The sequence below is a fragment of the Terrapene carolina genome, unplaced genomic scaffold, assembly GCF_002925995.2.
Source record: "Terrapene carolina triunguis isolate 2854851 unplaced genomic scaffold, T_m_triunguis-2.0 Scaffold232, whole genome shotgun sequence".
Taxonomy (NCBI): Eukaryota; Metazoa; Chordata; order Testudines; family Emydidae; genus Terrapene; species Terrapene triunguis.
The window spans coordinates 5,309,898-5,333,983 of NW_020664583.1; the positions used below are offsets into that span (position 1 = coordinate 5,309,898).

Genomic DNA, 24,086 nt, shown 5'->3' on the forward strand with positions numbered 1-24,086 from the left:
CTATCCCTTGTCTTCTTGTAGCATTTTAGCTTTTTTGAGAGAATATTAGGAGATTAAATTAATTTACCTGCTAGTTTGTGGTACAATATATAAATAAATCTTTAATAATGAATGTTGAAGAGCATTTTTAAGAAATATTGGTGTTCTTTCTAATATGTATAAAAAGCTGTTTTTTCATTGGAAAGCAATCCTAAACCAACTTTAATCATTGTTCTTTGGTCCTATTTACGTATGGAAAGAGCTTTCTCTACTAATCAAGGTTTGGAATGAGAGCAAGATATAGTGCGCCTGCTACATATACAACATTATTACTCTTATACTGGTTGTTGTTAAGATGGATCTTCTTCCTGTTATACATTGGCCACTACTAGGACAAAGAAATGCTTTTCTTTTTTCCTTTTGGCATCAGCTTGACTTGAACTTGGAATATAATGGTGGCTGCTGTGGGGTGGATGGTTTTATTTTTTTATTAAAAACTTTAAAGCCTAGGAGTTTCATGACTCAAGAATAATTTTTTTAAAATGGAAAATGAAAATCAAGTGCTCTAGCTGCTAGTTAATTCATCAACCCCAACAAGAGTGATAAATTTAATTTTCAAAATGTCAGGGGATTTAAAAGAAATAAAAATGAAACAATACTGGTGCAAGTGTGATTGTGATTTTTCTTAATTATGGATTCAAGATAAAAAAAAAATCTTCTGGCTTATTTTTATTTTTTAAATAATTATAATAAAATAATCATTTTCTTCTCCAAGAAAATTAAAACCAGCCAAACAATTTTTGAGTTTAACACTACTAAAAAGCCTATTAGGTTTCAATTTTCATAGGTGCATACTAACAGTACCTCAGGCTTTTAATGTGCACATAATAATATTCAATTCAACTATATTCGTTGCTCAGGTCAAGCACTGTCATATTATTGTTTAATTAGACTGGAAATAAAAAAAAGTTGTTACTGTAAACTGGCTTATATTACTAAGGAAAAACAGTGATTCCAAAGTGAAATACCTTTATGTATTTGAAATTTAAATAACTATACAAATAAAAAAAATAGTAGCTATGAAGTTGAGAACTTTTCATATTTCAACAAGCTCCTTTCATATACCACTTGTCCAGGAAAAATAAGTCTAGTATTAGTGATTAGGTTTTTTTGTACATTTGTATTTATGAAGCAGCTAAGCCAAATGAGGACTGTGCAAATTCCTATTGAAACAAACAAAAACAGAAAAAGAAAAGTAATCTGAAATTGTGTATTTCTGTTAAGTCAGAATCAATATCTTTAGGGTGTAGTTATCTTTATTTTAATCTGAACTGTCAGTCAAAAGCCCCCACCATTAATATGAGGCTGTCCCTTTGTATTGCTTGCATCTGAAAAAAGCTAAAAGGGTAAAACCATGTTGGTAATATAATTGTATTAGTTTTTCACACTGTTTTACAATTTAAGATAGAACCAACTTTGCATTTTATTCCTAAGCATTTTAAAGTTTTCTGTGTCTGTTTTTTACATTTTTCCAGTAATTGAACTATGGCTTCTATTCTAAAGAGTGACATTGTAAAAGTCCATCTTTATTTTTTCTTAGTGCGTTCCAGTGAAACTTTCTTGGTTTACCAAAAGAAAAAACAAAGTTCATCTGTTCGAAGCCTGATCTGAATTCAATGATTTTTCTGACCAAGACAAAGACTTAGAGTGAACCTGTGCTTTTTACAGGTCATGGATTTTAATCAGTAATTTAAATGATTTGAGCCAGATTCTAGTTGTAGTTACACCAGTGCAAACCCATTGCCTCCAACTTGCAATTGAGTTGCGTGGGTGACTGACTCTTGGAACTTAATTAGCAATTCTGCTGATGTGCAAGCCAGAATAACATTCTCACAGCTGTGTTTGCTTTGCAGTGTTAGTATGAATAAAGTAATTAAAACTTACAGCCTGATCCTGCAATCCTTATTCATATGAGTATTGCAATTAAACCACTGAAGTTAAAGGAATGATACCTATGAGTAAAGGATGCTTGCAGAAGTAAGTGTTGCAGGGTTAAGCCCATACTTTTGACACTGTCATAAACTTACATGAATCTGAAAGTACAGGTGGTATTGAGTCTGCCAAGTGAGCAGATGCTGTTTTTTTACATAGTGATTTTTCAGACTAGAACTACATTTTTAACATGATTAAAAGTTCATTAGGTATATAGAAAAACATAATTAATAAGGGAAAGGATATAGTCATTTAAAAAAGGAACAGGAATGATCATCTGTTACCATACTTAAGTTTTTAGCATGTATAATTAATTGGTAGTGGTTAATAATATGCTCCTACAGGCAGTGTTTTCAAGCAAGAAAAAGCATTAGGATGTTTTGCCAAGATGATTGGGTTGCCTTCCATTCTTATCTCATCCATACGCGAACGGATATAACGTGTGTTGTTGGATTTGCAGAATGTGTCATCTGTGATTGAGGTTATGTTGTTAAACTGCAAAACAAAACAAAGATAGTTTGAAAATGTTTCAGCATCAAAACCTAGATGAAAGTATCTGAATCTTACCAATAATTAATTATGTCTCTCATTTTTTCTTGTTTTTTTTTTATTTTGTTGTTTTTGAATTTGACTCTTAAGTTTGTTTTTATGTCTTCTGAAGGGTTTATTCTATGAGTGCAGTTATTAACCAGTAATTTTACATTGGTACTGAAATCCAGTACATTGGTACTGAAATCCAGTACATTTTGTTGACAAAGGGTTATTCTATTGCTCATTGTGTCCGGTGACTGCCCTTAAATAAAGAAACAAACAGTGTTTATAAACAAAGTAGTGACAAATTCCAGCGTTACACTTACAATCAGCCACCAAACAGCTAGGAGAACTTCTATTTTACTTTATTCTGAAGAATTATTTGAAGTCTCAACTACTTTATTGCTTTTTAATATTTCAAAGATAGGATGAGGCACATGTGCTATGGTGCTAAATAATATATTTAGGTACGTGTTTGTACTAATGTTTAGTTTTCAGTGGAATGTTTTTGGGCGATGGTAACACAACAACAGTGTGAACCAAATTGAAAACAAATAATGAAAGAAAGCAAGAGTGGTCTTATTTTAGCTAAATCATTATCTGTGCCCTTTGTTGTACAATATTAAAAAAATATTTTGAGACCTGAAGGTGCAGAACACGCAGAGTCTCTGGTAAGTTAAGAGGTACAGATTCCAGTGTGTTGTGTGCTAGATAGAGATATGACAAATTGGTCTGCTTCTGTAGAAAAAAAGGAGAAAAAAAATTAGTGTTGATTTTCCTTGATTACACTGTCAGTAGTTCAGTCCCTCCTATGCCTGTCTACATGGGCAGCAGGTATAATAGGCCAGAAGAGACTCATTCTCCCCTGGTGCTGCTGCTGGACCCCCGGTTGTGGGGTTTGGCAGGAGAAGCTTTTGCTTTATTATGCCCCATGCAGGTTCCGGATTGGCTGAGGAGGCGGTATGTGGTATTCAGCTTCCTGGGTTCATCAGTAATCTCCCTGGACTCCAGAGAGATTACTGATGAACCCAGAAAGCTGAGTAGCACATACCGTCCCAGAACATGGGGCATATCAAAAGCTTCTTCCGGATGAGACGCTTTTCCCTGGGGTGGCTTGGAGTATGGGGAGGGGGGAGGCGCAGTGGGCGGGTGGGGGGAAGCTCAGGGCTTCGGCTGGCCTGGGGCTCCTCTGATCAGAGGGGCGCCTGGGTCTCTGGCCGTGGGGGGGAACAGAGCCTGGGGCTCCACCTGCAGCCCATGCCTGTCTAACAATAGATATCAGCATTTTTCTTCTGAATACATACCTTGGCTAATATATGTCCATAAAGCCATCCTGTTTAAATGTTCTTTTGTTGGAAGTACTGTAAGTAATATGCTAACACAGTGGCTCTCATCTTTCCAGACCACTGTACCCCTTTCAGGAGTCTGATTTGTCTTGTGTACCCAAGTTACACCTCACTTCAAAACTACTTGCTTACAACATCAGACATAAAAATACAAGTGTCACAGCAAACTATTACTGAAAATTGCTTACTTTCTCAATTGTGCCATATAATTATAAAATAAATCAATTTGAATATAAATATTGTACTTAGTTTCAGTGTATAGTATGTAGAGCAGTATAAACAAGTCATTCTCTGTATGAAATTTTAGTTTGTACTTGCTTAGCTAGTGCTTTTTATGTAGCCTGTTGTAAAACTAGGCAAATATCTAGATGAGTTGATGTACCCCCTGGAAGACCTCTGTGTATCCCCGGGGTACATGTACCCCTGGTTGAGAACCACTGCCCTAACATACTAAGAAATTGCTTGAACAGGATTTATTACATTTTTGAGAGATTGAAAAATTTAATAAAACAAGTTCTATTAAACTTCAGGCTTTAATGCCATAGCTTTATTTAAGAGTATTTGAATATGGCTGTGACTAAAATATCCTCTAGTGTTAACCTTTCTTGTGATTGTAATATTTTGTTGTTGTTGGTTGTTGCTCTGTTAATGTTTTCCCTCACTTTCCATAACCATACTTGTAGCTGAATACCAAGGTGGGCTATGTCCTTCTTGCGGTGAAGAATTTTGGATCGTGACTGGTGTGAGCAGGTGTCATGGTGCTTTCAGTGACTTCTATTTTGAGTAATCTCTTTTTGCCATATATCAACATGTTTTTCTGGGTTGCTGTGCCAACAACCTGACATACAAATTCACAATTAGAACCAAATCAAGCCCTGTTTAGTTTAGTTACGTAATCACAGCTTATTATGTAACAATGTAATAGCTCTCCATAGCTACAGAACTATTTCCATACAAAAAATTTAAGGTGAAGTTAAGGCTACAAGTATTTTTCACTAAAAGCCTTATTGGGATTGTTAGGATCCTACTAGTAAACCTGAAGATGCTTAGCTCCATGTTCTCACTTCTCCTACCTGCATTTCCCAGACTCTTAGGATACTCCTCAGAATTCCCAGTATTAGTAGTTTACTCAGTCCCAGACAAACCAAAATAAGCTACTCAGGCCTGGGATGAACCAATGGAAGCTCATTGAAGATTAATAGGCCTCCTGAGTCATGGGGGTAGGGGAAAATTGTCCTCTCTTGCAGATAATCAGATTTTCTTCCAAAGCCCTCTTTCTACAGAACTCGCATGTATAATGCTGGAGGAGGGGGGTACTGAATAAGATCACAGGTAGCTGTAGGAGACCAGGGTGTCATTTCCCTCCTTTCTGTAGATCATCTGAGGTGTGCAGGAAGGACATTTCCACAGGAAGTATCACAAGGTTTGGAGAAGCTGTTGGTCCTCCTCAAATCTTTTAGTATAAAAACTCTTTTAAGAGTGTCTTATTTCAGGAGCTCCTGTCCAATTCACTTCCTAGTGTGTTAAAAAAAATTAAAATTCTGCCTTGACCCCTGATCTGACCTACCAATTTGGAGGCCAAATGTACTTTTTTATGTGGATTTTAGAAGTGAGGAGGGGCAAAATTTTATTTAAAATTAAACTAATTTGCATCATTAACAGAGCATTGCTGTTATTCCATATACCTTAAATAAAAAGCATACTGTTTTAAAAATCTGAAAAACCTCCTATACCTATGCTCAGAGTCTTACAGTAAAGTTTACAAATATTTAAACACTACATCTATGATAATGGTTATTTATCTAATTTTATGTAAGTTACTCCAATTTTTATAACCTCTGTTACTTACCTTGAAAGCATTTGCTCTGATACCTCTGCTCTTAATTCTGTTGTAGTTTGCATTAAATGTAATTAGCTTGGGGGGCAGAACTGGAAGTCTTATCAGTTTATTTTCAGCAAGTGAAAGTTCTTCTAATAACAGAAGCTTTGAAAAGGCACCGTCTTCAATTTCGTCTATCATATTTCCAGTTAAATCAATTCTTCTTAACGTAGCTTTATATAAAGGAAACAAAAACCCGAATATTACATTTATTTTTCATGCTGTGTAAAACGCAGTAAAGCATAATATACTCCTATTATAAGTGGCTCTTGTAGAAATGCTTATAAATATGATTGCCGAACACTTTGCATTATAAGTCCCTGTTTTCAGTTTCTTATAACTTTTTAAAACTTTAATTGTTTGGGCTAAAATTCTCCACAAATGCCTTAGGCTGAAAAACACAAAACAAAACAAACAGTTCAGCCAAGAGCAAGGCTAGGGAAAAATAAGTAGTTTTTCCCAGTTAAAATTATATACATCTAACCATTTCATTGAGAAGCTCTAGTGTCTCCATCCTTTAGAGGGAAACTTGAAATTTGGCACAGAAGTTGCCCGGTTTTTAGGGATATGCCTCTTGTCCCTGTGAAAATCCATCCAAATGTGGTCAAGATATAAGCATCTGAAAAACTCAGTTCACACATATTCACTAGAGGTTTGTAAAGAGGCTAACGATTAGTGACTGATCCACACAGAGAATAAAAGCCTACTACTTTTACTGGTTACTTATTAGCTCAAGTGATAAGAGGTCTGTGCTGTGGATCTAAGGGTCCTGTTCCAGATGACCACCTATGTGGGGGGTCAGGAGGGTGCCACTTGATGTAGTTTCTGTTTTTTCTGTTTGTTATTTTAAAAAATCAGGAAATTACACTGAAGAAAACTGTTCAAAGAATAGTAAGGTTGCCAAGTTAAACATTCAAGGTTTGGAAATGCCATAATAGTAGCTGCCTGTGTAACTTTAATTCAGTCCCCTTGATGTGTATGTTCACTTTAATTGAACACACAGATTCCAAGAGATTTATTCTATCCCCAGATAGGGTGAATATAAGTAAAAAGGCATGTGAATTTTCAACAAACATGTCCTTCCAAATGTTAATTAGTCATTGAGGTTAAATAGGTAAATAAAAACAAAAGCAGTTTTTAAAGTCTGACAAAATCCCCTCACTTTTCTCTCTACACTGTTGGCCTTAGAACTGTCACCATTTGATTAGTTATCTAGCTAGTATCTCTTTCAGCCAAGAACATACTTGAATTTCTACAGTAAAAGATAAGCATAAGAAAAATTAATAAATAAAATAAACTTTCCAGGCCTTCTTCATATTTCCAAAAGAATCACAAAAAGGAGCAAGCCCAGTTCTTAAGACAAATGCTTTTAAAGTCACTTTCAACAAAGAAGAGAATAAATAATACTGCATATGAACAAAGAGATGGACTTGACAATGTTAGAGAAATCTTAACTTGTAGAATTTCTTTACTTTTGAGAGCTTGATATTTAATTTAAACATTTAGCATTGCATTAATGGTGACACGCTTAACTTTAGTTAAGATCAGGTTTCTCTGCTGTAACTACTAATTAGTTAGGGAGAGCAGGGCAATCAGCACAAAAAAAGGTTTGAAGTAATAAAAGTGTATATTTTCTTTACCTCTGTGAATTCCTCTTGATACTTTCTGGTTCCTTTAAGACAACCCAGATTGAGACACAACACTACTTATGTGGTTCATGGTATTTGTGAATTAGGGTAACCAGACATCCCGATAGTATCAGGACTGGGAGCTTTGTCATATATGTACAACTATGCCCCCCCCTCCTCCGCCCGCCATAGGTTGGGCTTAGCTAGGTTTTCAGATTTGCTTTTACAATTCCTTTCTAATAGTAGTGTGTTATATATAATACATATTAATGCAATGGTGGAATTCAACAATGAATATGAAATGTATTTTGTTTTGGTATTTCCCCCCCCCCCCCCATATGCAAGGAAGAACTTAACTTTAAACTATAAGCACATATCACCTAATTAAAAAGATTAAAGTCTAAATATGCTTACGAATATCAGCAAAATCTGAGACTGCCACTCTCTTTATTTTGTTGAATCGTGCATAAAGATAGGCTGTTTCCTTTGGCAGAGGGGGAATCGCAATAATATCAATTTCTTCACAGTATACCGATCCACTTAAACACACACACAGCAGACAAGTGGGCAAATCTGCAAACAAAGAATTTTATTTTCTTGTATCAGTAGAAAGCTAAAAGATTGGCAATCAATCTTTAAACTAATACAAAAAATAGAATTTAACTGAGTTAAGGTTTGTCTTTCAGGATTTTATATATTTGTTCTCAAGATAGTAGGGTCAAAAAAGACATCATAGTCATCAAATCCTTTCTCTTAGACATTCCTTGTATGGAGAATTGCACTTTTCTACTTACATATTCTAGCTTCCTTTTTTTAATCTATTCCTGAAGCACCATTTATCAGAGTTACTCAACTATGTTATTGAATTGATTTGAAATGATTACAGCTGTATAAGCATTCAGTATAACTGATTGTAATGTCACTTGCCTTCCTTAAGAACGATTGCTTTCAAAGTGGAAGTTACGTTAGAAAAAAAAATCTTAGAAAAGCAAAAGCATTCACGTGAACCAGTCAGAGAGTGAGACCATAAATTACCCTACATCTTATGAGCATGGCCTGTGTGCTCTGTGCAAGCAGTACATAAATACTTCAAGTTCCTTGGATCCTGTGGCAGATTAGAAATTTCTGGCCAGTTTGATTTACATTGAAAAATATAGGCAATGAATTAATTTATTAAATTAAAAAAGTGAAATTAATATCCCAATACTTTATTAATTGTTTTTACTTTGTCACTGCTGTTTTAATTTGCATTGTGCCAAAGATTTTTATATTAACATAACTGCATTTTAGAAGTTTGTATGGGAAAGTTGAAGGTTTTGTTAGTTGAGTAGGGAAATACTTGAAGCTTTTGGCTCGTTGGGAGACATTTTGGGAAATGAGGGAAATGTCCATTTACTGGCTGTGTCTGCTAAAATAATTAGCAGTGAAATACTTAATGTTGGTGTTTACTTTATTTTTAGGCTTCAGACAACTCATTTGATGTAATGGGGCAGTTTGTGCCTTTGACCTTTTGTTTCAGATATTCTGCAGGCTCAGGATGAAAACTATCAGTTTCTAATTGTTTCATGTTTTCAAGGGCTGGGAAGAGACGTATAAGAATAGGACAATATTTGGATTCTGGAGCACAATTCTGCAGCAAAGTCAGAAGGCAGCAAAGGATGCTAAGGCAAATTGCACATTCATGAAATCATGGAATATTCAGGCCTTTCCTCAAAGTTAATGTTGCAGCTTTGAATTCAATTGTGCTACAACTTTTGTTTGTTCTAATTTCTAACTCTTTGTGGTATTGAAACCTTTAGTCATCTTTCACATATATCTGGGTATGGCGCATAGGTGGTACTTGTCTTTTTGCTATCCACCTAACAAAGAAGATCCTTCTAGAACAATTGGCAGTTTTTGATACCCATAACTAATGAAGTCTTGATGAAATGGCTGCTAGGTATGGGCAAGCTGAGAATTGGTAAGCCTTCAGTTATTTCTTTCCATTGAGAGATTCCTGAGGTTAATACTGGACCCCATTTATTAGCCTTGCAGTCAGTCTTTTGCCTGTGATTTCAGGTCCCTACCCTTAGACTCCAATTGCTCAATTTGTTTGTGAATACAGGAAATAGTGAAGTGGTTGGAGAAGCATTGTCATCAATATACCATCAACATTGCATGACTCTTTCATTGGAGTTGGAGGGTGCACTAGCTTTGCTCACTGTTGGATGAGAACTAATTGGCAGATGATTCATTTCAAAGAATGTTGGTTGGCTGGGGAAATGTCTGTAGATGGTGGAGGCTATAATTGTTCCTTGATTAAAATGTTTTTAACTTATGGTTCTTGTTAAATTATTGTTTGATCCTGGATTTCTAGATAGCAGTCGTACCCAAGAGTGGTTTGTTTTATTTTATTTATTTTTGATAAGGAGATGGGGGTTTGAGGTGGGGGTTTTATTATTTTTTATTTTATTTATTTTTTCCTTTCACATGTGGACCACATCATGGTTAATTACAGAAAAGCTATTTGTGGGGATACAGTTGAAAACTACTGGGAAATTTGAGCTAGTGGAGAATGTAGCTGCGGAAACCTTAACCATGATTAACGTCTAAAGCTCTGTCAAGTTAAGCTCTGTCTAGCTACAGTACAGACATATTCTGCTCCTCTCTGAAGTTGAGGTGCTGAGAGCAGATAACTCTCCATAGAAGTCTCTCTACTTTTTCACTTCACCCATTGTCTGGCCATGCCATAAGAAAGACAGCAGGAAATGGATGTGGTGTAATTAGACTGCAATTTTATTCACTGAAGATATCTGAAAGAACCCTGCAATAAATTGTATAATGCAGGTCATGATTATTTCTGTAATCACTTCCACATAATCCACAACCTGGTCCCAACCATCCTGTTGTGGGGCTAGGAAAGGAGAGAGATTTTCATGCTGTTCCATATGTAGGAGTCCCAACATTCCCTCTTACACAGGTCCCTTAAGGGATCCTTTCTTTCAAATTCTTTGCCAGTTCATTTTATCTGATAACTGTATCCGTTCCATAATGATTATCTACACTGGACATCTGGCACAATTATTACTTACGAAGTTGTGACATTATAACCTAAGTCCCACCCCCAAACTCAAACACACACACCCTACTGGGTCCCAGACCTACTGCGAGGAAGGCAAAAAAAAATTCACACCACCCTGTCTTGGCCAATCTGGTGGTGAGGGAAAAATACCTTTCCAGCTCACTAAGAAAAAGGGCGACTAGAGTAATGCCCATGGCCGGCCGTATAGAAATCCAATTCTTTTGCAAATGTTATGGGTGGGTGAGTGGGAGCTGCCAGCCTGATCCAGGTTAAAAACAGCTTCTCCAGAGCTGTGTGGGTTCTAAACACGCTCATTACATTCCAGTCTGCAGAAAGGGCAGTGACCCCTCCCCTGACCTGTCCCTGTTCCTCTCACCTATTGTTGAGAGAGAGCCCTTAAAGGGTAATACCTCTTTACGTCTCGCCATCCAGCCAAAGACTCACCACATACAGGCTGCGGTGAGCGAATTTCACTTCAACATGAATTAGTCGACTTATTTTTGCCTGATTGTCTAGTTCATATTATTAGCTTTATTATGCTTTCATTTGGCCATTCAATATGTGTGTTTTCCTAGAGGATGTGATAGGAGCATCAGATAAACTGGTCTGCATGTATTCAGAATGTATCTGGAGCTTCTTTAAAATTTCCACCCCAGAGTTAGCAGAAATCCCACCGAGCTCATGAAAACCTTGTTTATAAATGAAAAGATGAATGCTATATGCAGTTGTCCTTCACTGAACTCTTTTTTTTATGTGAAATATTTTATTTTAGAAAGCTTAATAATGTAACTTTTCTATAACTTACTTGTATCTTTGGTTGGTGGTACTTTAGGTACACTCTCATCTCTCTGCAGTTCCAGCTGTATGTTAGAGTCAGGAGAAACAATCATGCCATCTTTTCCCTTTAAGAACAAAGGTAATAAAAATGGAGTGTTCATTAAAGGCAAGCCATTAAACCAAACCATTAAAGGCAAACTTAAATATTGTACTACAGTTTAAAATATGCTGCTTACTATTCTTATAATGAATACTTCTCACTGAAAGAAATTAGAGAAAAACATTGTTTATTTCATGCATTTGGACAGCATTTGATATATACCCAGTTTCCCCTTTTGTTTGTGAGTTTCGCACACAGAGAGGAGAAAGAGAAGAATTTCTAAAATAGGAAAATGTTATAAAACAACAAATAATGAGGAGAAGGAGGAGATTATGGAACAGGAGTATACCTGAAACTGGTCTTAACTTAATCTTAGAAATTGACTAGATTTCAAATTGGCCTTAAACATCAGCATTCAAAAGACTATTTGCAAATAGATAACAATCCTAATACACTGAGACCATCTATATACATAAATAGTCTCAGTCAAATAAAATACACTTCTGAATAAAAAGTCAGTGAGAATTTTTCTCCTGAAACATTGAACATGCTAATATCTTTTATCAAGTGTTTGTAAACTTTACTTTCCAAACCTATCCCCTTGCAGATATTTGCTCCAGTTCAGCAAGGTACTTTAACCTGGTGGCTAAGTGTGTGTCATTCCCTCAATAATGACTAGCTGACATAGAGGAAGACAACGTATTATTGCTATTAGTTACTCCATTAGCTTAGGTGGTAGAGGTCTCTGTATTGTATGTAATGGTTCTAACTCTGCTGATGACCAGAGTTTGGGCCAGTGTGGTTAGCCATTCTTAAATTTGTTTTTCCCTTTGCTTTTTTAAAAATATAGGAAATTAAACCACAAAATACAATACTAAAGGAACATTAAGGTTGCAGAATGAAGCACCCAAAAGATAGGAAATGCTAAAATTAAGGTTGCCTATGAAACATCAGTTGTGCTCCATTGTGTGTATGCATTATGATATGGTCTTTTAATTATATGATCACATACTAGTTTTTCTACCGGACTCCTGCCTTATTCAATTCACAGGATGGTCCTTCGCTGGCAGTGAATCAGTTTGTACAGGGAAAGGAGACTTGTCTGAAAACCGGCTGCTTCCTTTGTTGCAGAAGTTGGAAGGTGTGTACCTATTCTGGGTACTGGGATGGTAAGGCCCATCACTTCAACTGAGGCAGAGGACCCACAAAGCCCAGTCAGCAAATGATTACAGGGAACAAAACCTCAGTCTTGAAGTATTACTTTGGGTACAAAATTAACTTTAGTGAGTTCCGTGAAAAGAGAGTAAGTTTGGTTAGCACCTAAGTTCCAAACTAGTTATGAAATCTTTTGTATGTTAACAGTGTTTTTCATAGTTCCATATTCCACTGTTCGCATGGCACAGTTGTAGCCGGTGTCGCAAGATATTTACTTGCCAGATGTGGTAAAGATTCATATGTCCCTTAATGCTTCGCCCACCATTCCAGAAGACATGCTTCCATGCTGATAACAGGTTCTGCTCGATAACGATCCAGAGCAGTGTGGACTGTCGCATGTTCATTTTCATCATCTGAGTCAGATGCCATCAACAAAAGGTTAATTCTCTTTTTTGGTGGTTTGGGTTCTGTGGTTTCCGCATCAGAGTGTTGCTTTTTTAAGACTTCTGAAAGCATGTTCCATACCTCATCCCTCTCAGATTTTGGAAGATACTTCAGATTCTTAAACCTTGGGTCAAGTGCTGTAGCTATCTTTAGAAATCTCACAGTGGTACCTTCTTTGCATTTTGTCAAATCTGCAGTGAAAGTGTTCTTAAAATGAACAATGTGCTGAGTCATCATCAGAGACTGCTATAACATGAAATATATGGCATTATCTCCTGTAAATGTAAACAAACTTGTTTGTCTGATCGATTGGCTGAACAAGAAGTAGGACTGAGTGGACTTGTAGGCTTTAAAGTTTTATATTGTTTTGTTTTTGAGTGCAGTTATGTAATAAAAAAATCTACATTTGTAAGTTGCACTTTCATGATAAAGAGATTGCACTACGGTACTTGTATGAGGTGAATTGAAAAATACTATTTCTTTTGTTTATCATTTTTACAGTGCAAATATATGTAATATAAAGTGAACACTGTACCCTTTGTATTTTGTGTTGTAAATTGAAATCAAATATTTGAAATATAGAAAAACATCCAAAATGTTTAATAAATTTCAATTGGTATTCTATTGTTTAACACTGTGATTTAAACTGCGATTAATCATGATTAATTTTTTTGAGTTAATCGCGTGAGTTAACTGCGATTTATCGACAGCCCTACTTTTATACTGATAAAACTGCATCCAAAGTAGATAGTTTTGCTGGTTTAATTATACCAGCAAAACCCACCTAGTGTTAAAAGTTTTCCTGGCATATTTATGTTGATTAGGAGTGTGTGTGTGGGGAAAAATCCTACCACTAGCTGACAAAGCTATGCTGGCAAAAGCCATAGTGTAAATGCAGTTACATGAGCAAAAAACCTCATTTGCTTATATAAACTCTATCTCCACTAGCCAATGTAGCTATACCAGCAAACCCTTTCTAGTGTAGACAAGGCCTCGGTTTCAGTCTTGCTGCTGCTGTTTTCTGGTAAGTAACCTCTTGCAGAGCCTAAGACTATGTCTACACTACCGCGGTAAGTCGACCTACGCTATGCAACTCCAGCTACGTGAATAACGTAGCTGGAGTCGACGTACCTTAGGTCGAGTTACCACGGGGTCTACACTGCGGGGGGTTGACGGGAGAAACTCTCCTGTCGATTTATCCAACTCTTCTCATCCGGGGTAGAGTACAGGGGTCAACTGGAGAGAGATCTGTCGATTTGGTGGGTCTTCACTAGACCCGCTAAATCGACTGCTAGTGAGTCGATCTCAGAGCGTCGATCCCGGCTGTAGTGTGCATGTAAGTTCCCTTCAGAGAAGAGCTCATTAGTGGTTTCCACAGGAGGCAGGAAGTTTATCAGCAAAACAGTGAAACTGATTATATACAAAATACTGTCAAATACACAAGTTTTATTTTACTTAGGTGTAAATTGCAGCAACAGTAGATACAATATGTTCAGATGGAAATTGAATTTAGAAATATAACAAACATATAAATTTAAAATTGATGCTGCTTTGACACTCTGCCCAGAGTTATTAGGTGTGAAGTCCATCATCTCTGTTGTACCTGAACTAAGGGTTTTTTGGAATGCTGCCTTCATAGTAATGTAAATGTAGTGATAGACCTTGATCTAAGAGATCTGGGTGTTTTTCTTTGAACAGTCGTTGCTGCATAACTAGTTAATTTGCAACTACATAAGAATATAGAATTGCTCCAGGGATTTTATGATACATCAAGTCTGAATTACATATACTTTAAAAAAAAAAAATCTTTGTGGGGCAAATCTTTTACTTAGCAACTGGCACAAGTAGTTGGAGAGAGTGCTGAAATGATGTAGGACAAGCAATTTACTGCCCAACCAGGCCACACAGTAGCTGTGGAACAGCAATGCAGGTGACAGTTTATCGCAGGGGTCGGCAACGTTCGGCACGCGGCTCGCCAGGGTAAGCACCCTGGCGGGCCGGGCCAGTTTTATTTACCTGCTGACGCGGCAGGTTCGGCCAATCGCGGCCCCCACATGCTGCGGTTCGCCGTCCCGGGCCAATGGGGGCGGCGAGAAGCCGCAGCCAGCACATCGCTCGCCCGCGCTGCTTCCCGCCGCCCCCATTGGCCCGGGACGGCGAACCGCGGCCAGTGGGGGCCGCGATCGGCCGAACCTGCCGCGTCAGCAGGTAAATAAAACTGGGCCAGCCCGCCAGGGTGCTTACCCTGGCGAGCCGCGTGCCAAACGTTGCCGACCCCTGGTTTATCGTAATGGCTGCAGTAGGCTCCATGGCCTCTTACACTGGGGCAAGTTACAAAACATTCAATTTGTGAATATCTGGAGGATGAAGTGTAATCACTAGCAGCCAGCATGGATTTACTAAGAACAAATCATACCAAACCAGCTTGATTTCCTTCTTTGACAGGGTTATTGGTTTGGTGGATGTGGTGGACATAATATACCTGTACTTCAGCAAGGCTTTTGACACAGTCCCACATGACATTTGATAAGTAAGCTGGAGAAATGTGGGCTCAGTGGGAGTACCATTAAGTGGATACAGAACAGGTTAAACAACTGCAAAGAAAGAGTAATGATTAATGGAATGCTGTCAGGTTGGCAGGAGGTTTCAAGTGAAGTTCCATAGGGATCTTTGCTGGGTCAGGTGTTTAACATCTTTATTAATGAGCTGGATGTAGGAATAGAAAGCATATTGATCAAATTCACTGATGACACAAGACTTGGGGGAATTGCCAACACTTTGGAAGATAGAGCTAAAACTCAAAGGGATCTTGATAACTTGGAGAAATGGGCTATAGGCAACAAAATGAAATTTAACAAAGACAAAGGTGCTACACTTAAGGAAGTAAAATCAAATGCACAAGTACAGAATGGCAGATAACTAGCTTGGCAGCAGCACTGCTGAAAAGGATCTGAGAGTTGTGGTATATCAGAACCTCAACCCGAGTAAGCAATGCAATGCTGTTGCAAAAATAATAATAATAAAAAAAGGGCAAATGCAATTTTAGGCTGCGCTAACAGAGGCATAGTATGCAAATCACCATGGGAGGTGATAGTACTGGTCTACTTGGCTCTGGTTAGGCCTCAATTGGAGTATTGTGTCCATTTTTGGTCACTCGTGTATAGAAAGGATGTAGAGAAACAGGAAAGTATCCAAAGGTGAGCGACCAAAGGGATGGAACGCAAGTCATATGAGCAAAGGCTGAAGGAACTGGGTATGTTTAGTTTGGAAAGAGGAGATTGAGGGGAGATTATAGCAGTCTTCAAATACTTGAAAGGCTTGAAATACATAAAAAAGATGGAGAAAAGTTATTCTCTCTTTGCCAGAGAGGGCAGGACAAGAAGCAATCGGTTCAAACAACAGCATAGCAGATTTAGATTAAATCTCAGGAAAAATTCCTAACTGTAAGAACAGTAGGACAATGGAACAGACTGCCTAGGGAGGTTGTGGAAGCTCTTTCACTGGAGGTTTTCCAAAGAGGCTCGATAGCAATCTGTCTTGGATGGTTTAAACACAACAAATCCTTCATCTTGGCAGGGGGTTAGACTAGATGACCCTTGCGGTCACTTCTAACCCTATGGTTCTGTGATTCTAAGAAAGATCCTTGACTCTACTCCTATATTTTGTCTTCCGTCCCTTTTGCACATTAGTCCAGCTGCCAAAAAAGAGTGAAGCTATGGAGGTACAGGCAAGATTTGCACATAAGTATTTAAAAAAAAAATTGCCTTTTTACATATAAAATCTGGTGCCATCTGACAACTTTCTCCTCTCTCTGTAAAGTCACTGACTCACCACTCTAAAGCACGTTAAGGGTCACTCCATATAGCTGAAGGTTTATTTTAAACACAAAGAAGTAGTGCTTGTATCGTGGTTGTCATTTGTTACTTGCAGTGAGTTAATAAGTTTCATCATATTTATTCACTTCAGAGAATTTTTATAATCAGTCCAAGCCATAATGAATTAAAATTGCTGATATGAATAACAATGACAGTGAATCACAACTTGCAATGTGAATGAAATATTGATATCTTTACATACATCTTAAAAACTAATCTTCAAACCTTTATGAACAGAAATAATATTATAATAGAAAAAAATTATGGTGTTACACAGATATAATGAACACATCTTAAACTGCTGAGTTAGCATTCTTCTTTTTTCATTACTTGGTATCATTCTCTGTCCTGGAGTTTACATGAACCAGTTTGCTGCCCCTATTCCTCCTATTTTTAAGTCATTCTTTGAAACTTTCAGATGTCTTTCCTCTTCCGTAAATAACTTAATTGGCCCCATCCACACAATAAGCAAATTTATATTGGGCCCCATCTCCTTTGTTGCTGTCTCTGATGCACAGAAGGCCCCCCAACTGTACCTTTCTCCCTACTACTCTTAAAAGAGCTCTGGCTCAGTGCTTTGCTCCTCTTCCTGCTCCCAACGTATGAAAATAGTAGTGGCCCAATCTCTGCCCTGCCCTTTGCCTCCATTTTTCTTTCTTTGAAAAATGTAGTGTCTCAAGCTACTCCATTCCTCCTCTCCTTCCTCTTCAAAATAGTATCTAGGCTATTATGCTTTAGTCCACCCTGTTAAAGAAGCGCCATGGTAGGGCTAGAGTTCTCCTTGATCCTCTCTTCAGACTTATCTGATATTCTGTAACTGTTCCAAAAAAACCCAGAAAACGAATCAGACCCACTGACAAAGCTGAACTCCACACTGAACTGTCTCATTTTGTTGGCTGGCAAGCCCTGCCCCCTTCGTTCTGAGTGTTTGCTTTTAATTTTTAAGTGATAGAATTTGTTTTGATCAACAATTATTTTCTTTTGTAGAACGTAAAGCTTAGTTGACTCCGTAGGTAAAACAGCACATATGTATATGCAGGTTTATGCAGATAAGAGTTAATTAAAATGTCAATCCTTTTTGATTTTTCTTTTTTTCTAAATTTAGTATTTGTGTTGACAGAGTGGAGATGTGCATCCAAAGAGAGAGCTAATAACATATATTATGGTTTCAATTAATAAATGTTATAATCAGTTTCATCTCAATGCTTATCTGAACAGAATACTATATTCACTTTAAAGAAAGGCTTTATCAGTGGTGATACTTACACACTTTTAGTAAGGGTCTGTTAGCATTTCTGTTAAAAATCACTATTTTCAGTGGTTTATAACTGAATTTAAATACATTGCTACAGATTGAAATTGGCCATATGAAACCTAGATTTTAAATTGGGCATGTACAAAAGTATTAGGCCAGAAAAAACTGTGGTCACATGTTTTGATTAGGTTCAGTGGTAGAAATAGTCAGGAAGCAAATAGTCACAAATTATTGGGCCTTTTAAAGTATAGATCTTTTTTACCTTTTTTTTTTTTATTTGGAATTTTGGAACATATTTAGACATACTTGTAGCACATAAGGAACTATTTTATTTTTTTGTTGCAAGGAAATATTTGTCTGTGGAAAACTGTTTTGATGGAAATAATGACCAGCTGCATTCCTAACACTTTACTATGCAGAGTGGCCTACAGTAGACTTTCAGTTTAATTATATGCACTGTTTATATGGACTTCGATTTGGGCATTTGAATCAGTCAAGTACATATCTACTGACATTTCCTCCATTTACATATATGCCTTCTCATTTTGCTTTTTGGTCATGAAGTAGTCTCCCTCTTATCAAAATAATTTAAAAAGTACATATCATCTGATGCTTTGCCTGCTTATATTAAGCTTTAGTCTTTTCAGTAATTTTGTAAAGGCTGTTGACTTCTTAGGTAGCTATCAGTTGTTCATACATCTAATTTAAGTGGTCTCCAGTCCTTTCGTTTGTGTAAATCAATGTTTTAATTGCAAAAAAGACAACTATTCTTTCATTACTATGGTAACCAAATAAACATCTGATATAGAAATGATTCACACAAATTTAGAATAAAGCAAAGATCTACTGTATGCTTTAGATTAACAGCTGAACTATTTGAAGAAAGATGAAGTGAGAGGAATTAATGTAAAAACAAGATAAGACTTGATTGTATAATTGCTGCAACCCATAACCTATACTGATTGACTAGAGGTGGTAGATGAATAATTTCTAGCACAAATAACAGAAATATCCAAAACACAAGATCTGTTAATAATAGGGGACTTAACTATTGGAAAAGTAATATAGCAAAACACAAAATTTCCAATAAGTTTTTGGAATGTATTGTTTCAGAAAACAGACAAAATAACCAGGGGAACAGCCATTTTAGACTTCATTCTGACCAACATGGATGAATCGGTTGCACATCTGAAGGTAGAAGGCAATTTTGGTGAAAGTGATGGTGAAATAATGGATTTCGTGATTCTAAGGAAAGCAAGAAGCGAAAGTGGCACAATAAAGATTCATAGATAGAATTCAAAAAAGCAGACTTAAAGAATTTAGAGAACTGGCAGGTAAGATCTCATGGGAAGAAAATCTAAGGGATTAAGGAGTTCAGGAGATCTGGCAGTTTCTCAAAAAGGCAATATTAAAGGCATAACTGCAAGCCAAAATATGGAAAGAACAGGTTAAAGAATATTTAGATAAGTTAGATATATTCAAGTTGGGCAGGACAGATTAAATTCATCTGAAGGTGCTTAAGGAACTAACTGAAGTAATCTCGGAAACATTAGCAATTATCTTTGAGAACTCATGGAGGTTAAATGAGGTCCCAGAGGACTAGAGAAGGGCAAACATAGTACCCATCTTTAAAAAGGGAAACAAAAAAGACCAGCAGAATTATAGACCAGTCAGCTTAACTTGGACACTTGGAAATAAATATACTGGAACAAATTATTAACCAATCAGTTTGTAAGCACCTAGAGAATAATAGGGTTATAAGGAATAGCTATCAGGGATTTGTCACAAACAAATTATGCCAAACCAACCTAATTGTCTTCTTTGACAGGGTTACTGGCCTGGTGAACGGGGGGAAAGCAGTAGATGTGGTATATCTTGAATTTAGTTAGGCTTTTGACACAATTCCACATGACATTTTCATAAGTAATCTAGTGAAATATGGTCTAGATAAAATTACTTTAAGGTGGTGCATGAGTGGTTAAAAGACCATCCTCAAAGAGTAGTTATCAGTGGTTTGCTGTCAAACTGGGAGGGTGTATCTAGTACGATCCCATAGGGGTGAGTGCTTGGTATAGTACTATTCAATATTTTCCTTAACGATTTGGATAATGGAGTGAAAAATATACTTATAACCCCAAGCTCAGAGGGGTTGCAAGCACTTCAGAGGAAAGGGCTATAATTCAAAATGATCTTGACAAATTGGAGAACTGATCTGAAATCAACAATTTAAAATTCAGTAAAGACAAGTGCAAAGTACGTCCCTAAGGAAGGAAAAATCAAATGGGGAATAACTGTCTAGATAGTAGTACTATCTGGAAAAGATCTGGGAGTTATAGTGGATCACAAATTGCATGAGTTAACAGTGTGATGCAGTTGTGAAAAATATTCTGTGGTGCATAATATTCTGTGGTGCATTAACAGGAGTGTTGTATGTAAGACATGAGCGGTAATTGTCTCGTTCTACTCAACACTGGGGAGGCTTCAGCTGGAATACTGTGTCCAGTTCTTGGCACCACACTTTAGGAAAAATGTGGATAAATTGGAGAATCTCCAGATAAGAGCAACAAATGATAAAAGGTTTAGAAAACCGGACCTATGAGCAAAAGTTTAAAAAAATAAATAAAATAATTAAAAAAAAAAATTGAGAAAAGAAGACTGAAGGGGGACGTGATAACAGTCTTCAAATATATTAGGCTATTATACAGGATGGTGATCAATTGTTGTCCATGTCCCCTGAAGGTAGGACAAGCAGTAATGGGCTTAATCTGCAGCAAGGGAGATTTAGGCTAGCTATTAGGAAAAACTTAGTAATTATAAGGGTAGTTAAGTTCTGAAATCGGTTTCTAAGGGAGGTTGTGGAATCCCCATCATTGGAAGTTTTTAAGACCAGGTTGGACAAACACCAAACAGGGATGTCTACATCAGTGGTTCTCAAACTAGGGCTGCTGCTTGTTCAGGGAAAGTCCCTGGTGGGCCGGGCCGGTTTGTTTACCTGCCGTGTCCACAGGTTCGGCTGATCGCAGCTCCCAGTGGCCACAGTTCGCTGCTCCAGGCCAATGGGAGCTGCAGGAAGCAGGAGTAGTCTGAACAGAGCTATGAGATTTGTATTTTAGGTTGACACTTTGCACTAAATCTTCCTTCCTTTTCTTGAGTATATCTCTTGTTAAGTACCTGACTTCCTGGGCATCAGGATTGACAGCAGCATCACTCACAATTGGTCATTAGGGGGTGCTGAGGATTGATGTAGTGCACGCTTTCTTCTCTATCCCCCTCAGCCCATACAAACAGAGTATTAATATTGTAATGATTCCCTATTGTTGCTTGGTAGGATACAATCACTCAGAGCTATTACAGACTATAAGTTAAAAAACAAAAGCTATATTGTATTACAATTGATTGTGTGCCAGCTTGAAAGAACTGCTATGGTTTATGATATATTACGTGTATGGTACATACTTTCATGAAAGTGTTTCAAATACTACTATAACATCAAAACAAACAAACAAAAATCTTGAATTAAGACTAACTACATGCTGATTTTCAATCTTTGGCTCACCTTGTTGTCTGTTGGACATGACATATCCTTTTGAGATCTCTGAAATACCTGGGCACACCAGGGTAAGGGATCTAAGAATGGTGTGTCAGCCATCAATTTTGTGATTGCCTATATCTCTGGGTTTCTCAGACCCTTAATGAAAACCATAGTTAAGAATGCTTTTGTGATTTTATTTTTGCTTTGCTTCAATTTTTAAGTGATCCACCTTTTCCCTATCATTACAAGAATTTTCTGTAAAATGTGTATACATGGATCTGACAACTAATTCATTCATAATGCTTGTCAGGTTTTTAAAAGATTATATAACTAATTTATAATATAAATGAAATACCTTTTTCTTTATTGCATCCTGGGATTTGTCTTCATAATCTTGTTTATACAGTTCTTCGAAAATGTCTGTATCATACTCATAAAGATTGAGTGACTCTTGTTGAATTGGTGGTACTAACTTCACCAAAGGCACAATGAAAAATAAAAAAAAGATAGTCTGCAAAGTCGTCATTTTAGCAGAGAAAATGAGTCTGGCTTTTTCTGAGCTGGAGAAGAAATGGTAGTGTTGACTATCGAGAACACTTTCTTTGTGACTGGAAATAAAAATGCAATCTGTCAAAACAATATTTAAAGCCTAGAGGACTTGTTGGCAGGGATTTCTAACGCATAAGAAACAGGGATCAACTTTTAACTCTTGGTATTCTTTAATTAGATGTTAGCCCTATAAAAATCTGCACTTAACAGCAAAAGATATATTAAGAAGTAATAAATAAAAGCTTACTAGTTTCCAAATAATGAGGGCAATGCTGACCTCATTGCAGTCACTTACATTTAGCAAGATATCATATTTCTTTCATTTTTGTTTGATAGCCAGAAAATTTTGTTAAACAGTATTTGAAATATTTGGCATGCATGTGGTTAAATTGTTAAAAACAAAAAGACTGAATCTTATTTAGAAGTTCAAAATAATGATTTTCAAAGCTAATTTAAATTAAGAAATTTGTAGTCTTTTGTCTATGGAAACTTTGGATTTGAAAATGAACAAAAGAAAAATGCGTATATATTTTTTTAAATTGAGAGGACGTCATTGTTTGTACCCTCACTGAAAAAATCAAGAAGTAATAAGTTTCTAAGTAAACTTGAAAGGTTTCTACTGTACTTTCCCAATGAAATTGATATGGTAGTTACTTTAGTTAAAACTGTTTTAGATGAGCTGTGGATTAAGATGTTTTCTTAGAAAAGAACACCTACCGTTGTAGCAGAGTTTGAGTTCTCCTGTGATTTTCTTCAGTATAGATATTGTTATCTATGCATTAATCCCACGTGGCTGAATAAGAGAATAAAGCTGTGGTTTATTTCCAAGATGCTGAAACGAATACTACTTCAGAGATTGCCAGCCTTAAAACACTTCCCATGAGGTAAAGAAGGCTGTGCTAGCATTCTTCCCCTGGGTGAGAGGTAATATTCTGGAGCAGGGGGTTGTACTCAGACTAATTTTAATAAGTGGTAAATCTGTCTAGTTCATCTAACTTGAAATATTACTTACTAAAACTGGTCATATTCAATGTGTATTGCTCTACCATGCCTAATCATTTCACCTCTTTTAGTAAATAAAATATTAATTTATTAAATGAAGACCTATATATCAAGTCATATGTTTTTCATTTGGTCTAATATTTTAGCTAAGAGACAAAGCAGCTGCTTTCTGATTTGAGACAAAGATAGGCCCAAACATATGTATTCTATATTAGTCACATTTATGAACAGTAAAATGTTGCATTACAACTTGTATTTAGAGAAGGTCCAAGTTTTAAGCATGAAATGCAAGTTTGTCAGCATTAGCAGATTCAGACTTCTTCTGTACTATCCGTTTTGTTACTTTCTCCTAGTGATATTAGGGTTAAACACAAAAATATACAACTTATTTGGTTTTAGGATGCTATATCTTATAATTTGCAGTCTGTTAATTCAATAAGGTATGTATTTTCAGTGACTTCTTAGACAACATGTTGGAAAGATGTTTTTACAATGTATGTTTGTTTCGGGGGAAATTCTGTGTTAGTAATTTAGGAATTTTTAGTAATTTGCATCAAGGCTTATGATTTAGATATGAAGTAGGAGCACCAGTTTTCTAAATGTCTGTTGCATACCTTTTTTTGTCCTTTTAATTGTTATATATTTTTGGCAGTCAAGATAAATGGGAACCAGATGACTGACTTTAAAGTTTACAAAGTTGCTTTTTTGAGTCTTTAAAAAACATACAGCAAAAAAAACAACATATTTGGCAAAATACAAAGTTATATTCCCCTTTTCATTTAGACTACCAGTTTTCTTGGAAGCTCTATCAATTGAGAATATACCACTGAGCATAAAGGGTGAACCTGTTGGGGATGTAGGTGACATATTTTTGTAATTACTTTATTGTTAAGAAACCAGATGTTTGTCCTGAAGCTCTCACTGGGGAAATGAATATTTTTATATGCAGCATCTGCTGCTTTTAAATTTCTGCAGTTTATA

The 24,086-nt window shown here is 36.6% G+C and overlaps 2 protein-coding genes across 5 annotated transcripts in view; one reads left to right on the plus strand and one right to left on the minus strand.

The window, feature by feature from the left end:
- Positions 1-24,086, plus strand: part of CENPP (centromere protein P) — a 353,315-nt gene that overhangs the window by 54,139 nt on the left and 275,090 nt on the right. The window contains exon 8 of one of the 4 annotated variants that reach the window (XM_024195666.3): positions 12,345-12,712. The exons of the other annotated variants lie outside the window; for them this stretch is intronic. Coding sequence (XP_024051434.1) covers positions 12,345-12,485 — 141 coding nt within the window. The 3' untranslated portion in view covers positions 12,486-12,712. Of the gene's footprint in view, positions 1-12,344; positions 12,713-24,086 lie in introns of those variants that run through there. 4 annotated transcript variants of the gene reach the window in all.
- OGN (osteoglycin) lies at positions 992-23,048 on the minus strand. The gene is made up of 7 exons (XM_024195660.2): positions 22,821-23,048; positions 21,910-22,162; positions 11,222-11,318; positions 7,770-7,928; positions 5,698-5,900; positions 3,145-3,240; positions 992-2,466 (listed from the first exon to the last, which is right to left on the minus strand). The coding sequence occupies exons 2-7, from the start codon at positions 22,078-22,080 to the stop codon at positions 2,296-2,298; spliced, it is 897 nt and encodes a 298-aa protein (XP_024051428.1). The 5' UTR covers positions 22,081-22,162; positions 22,821-23,048; the 3' UTR covers positions 992-2,295.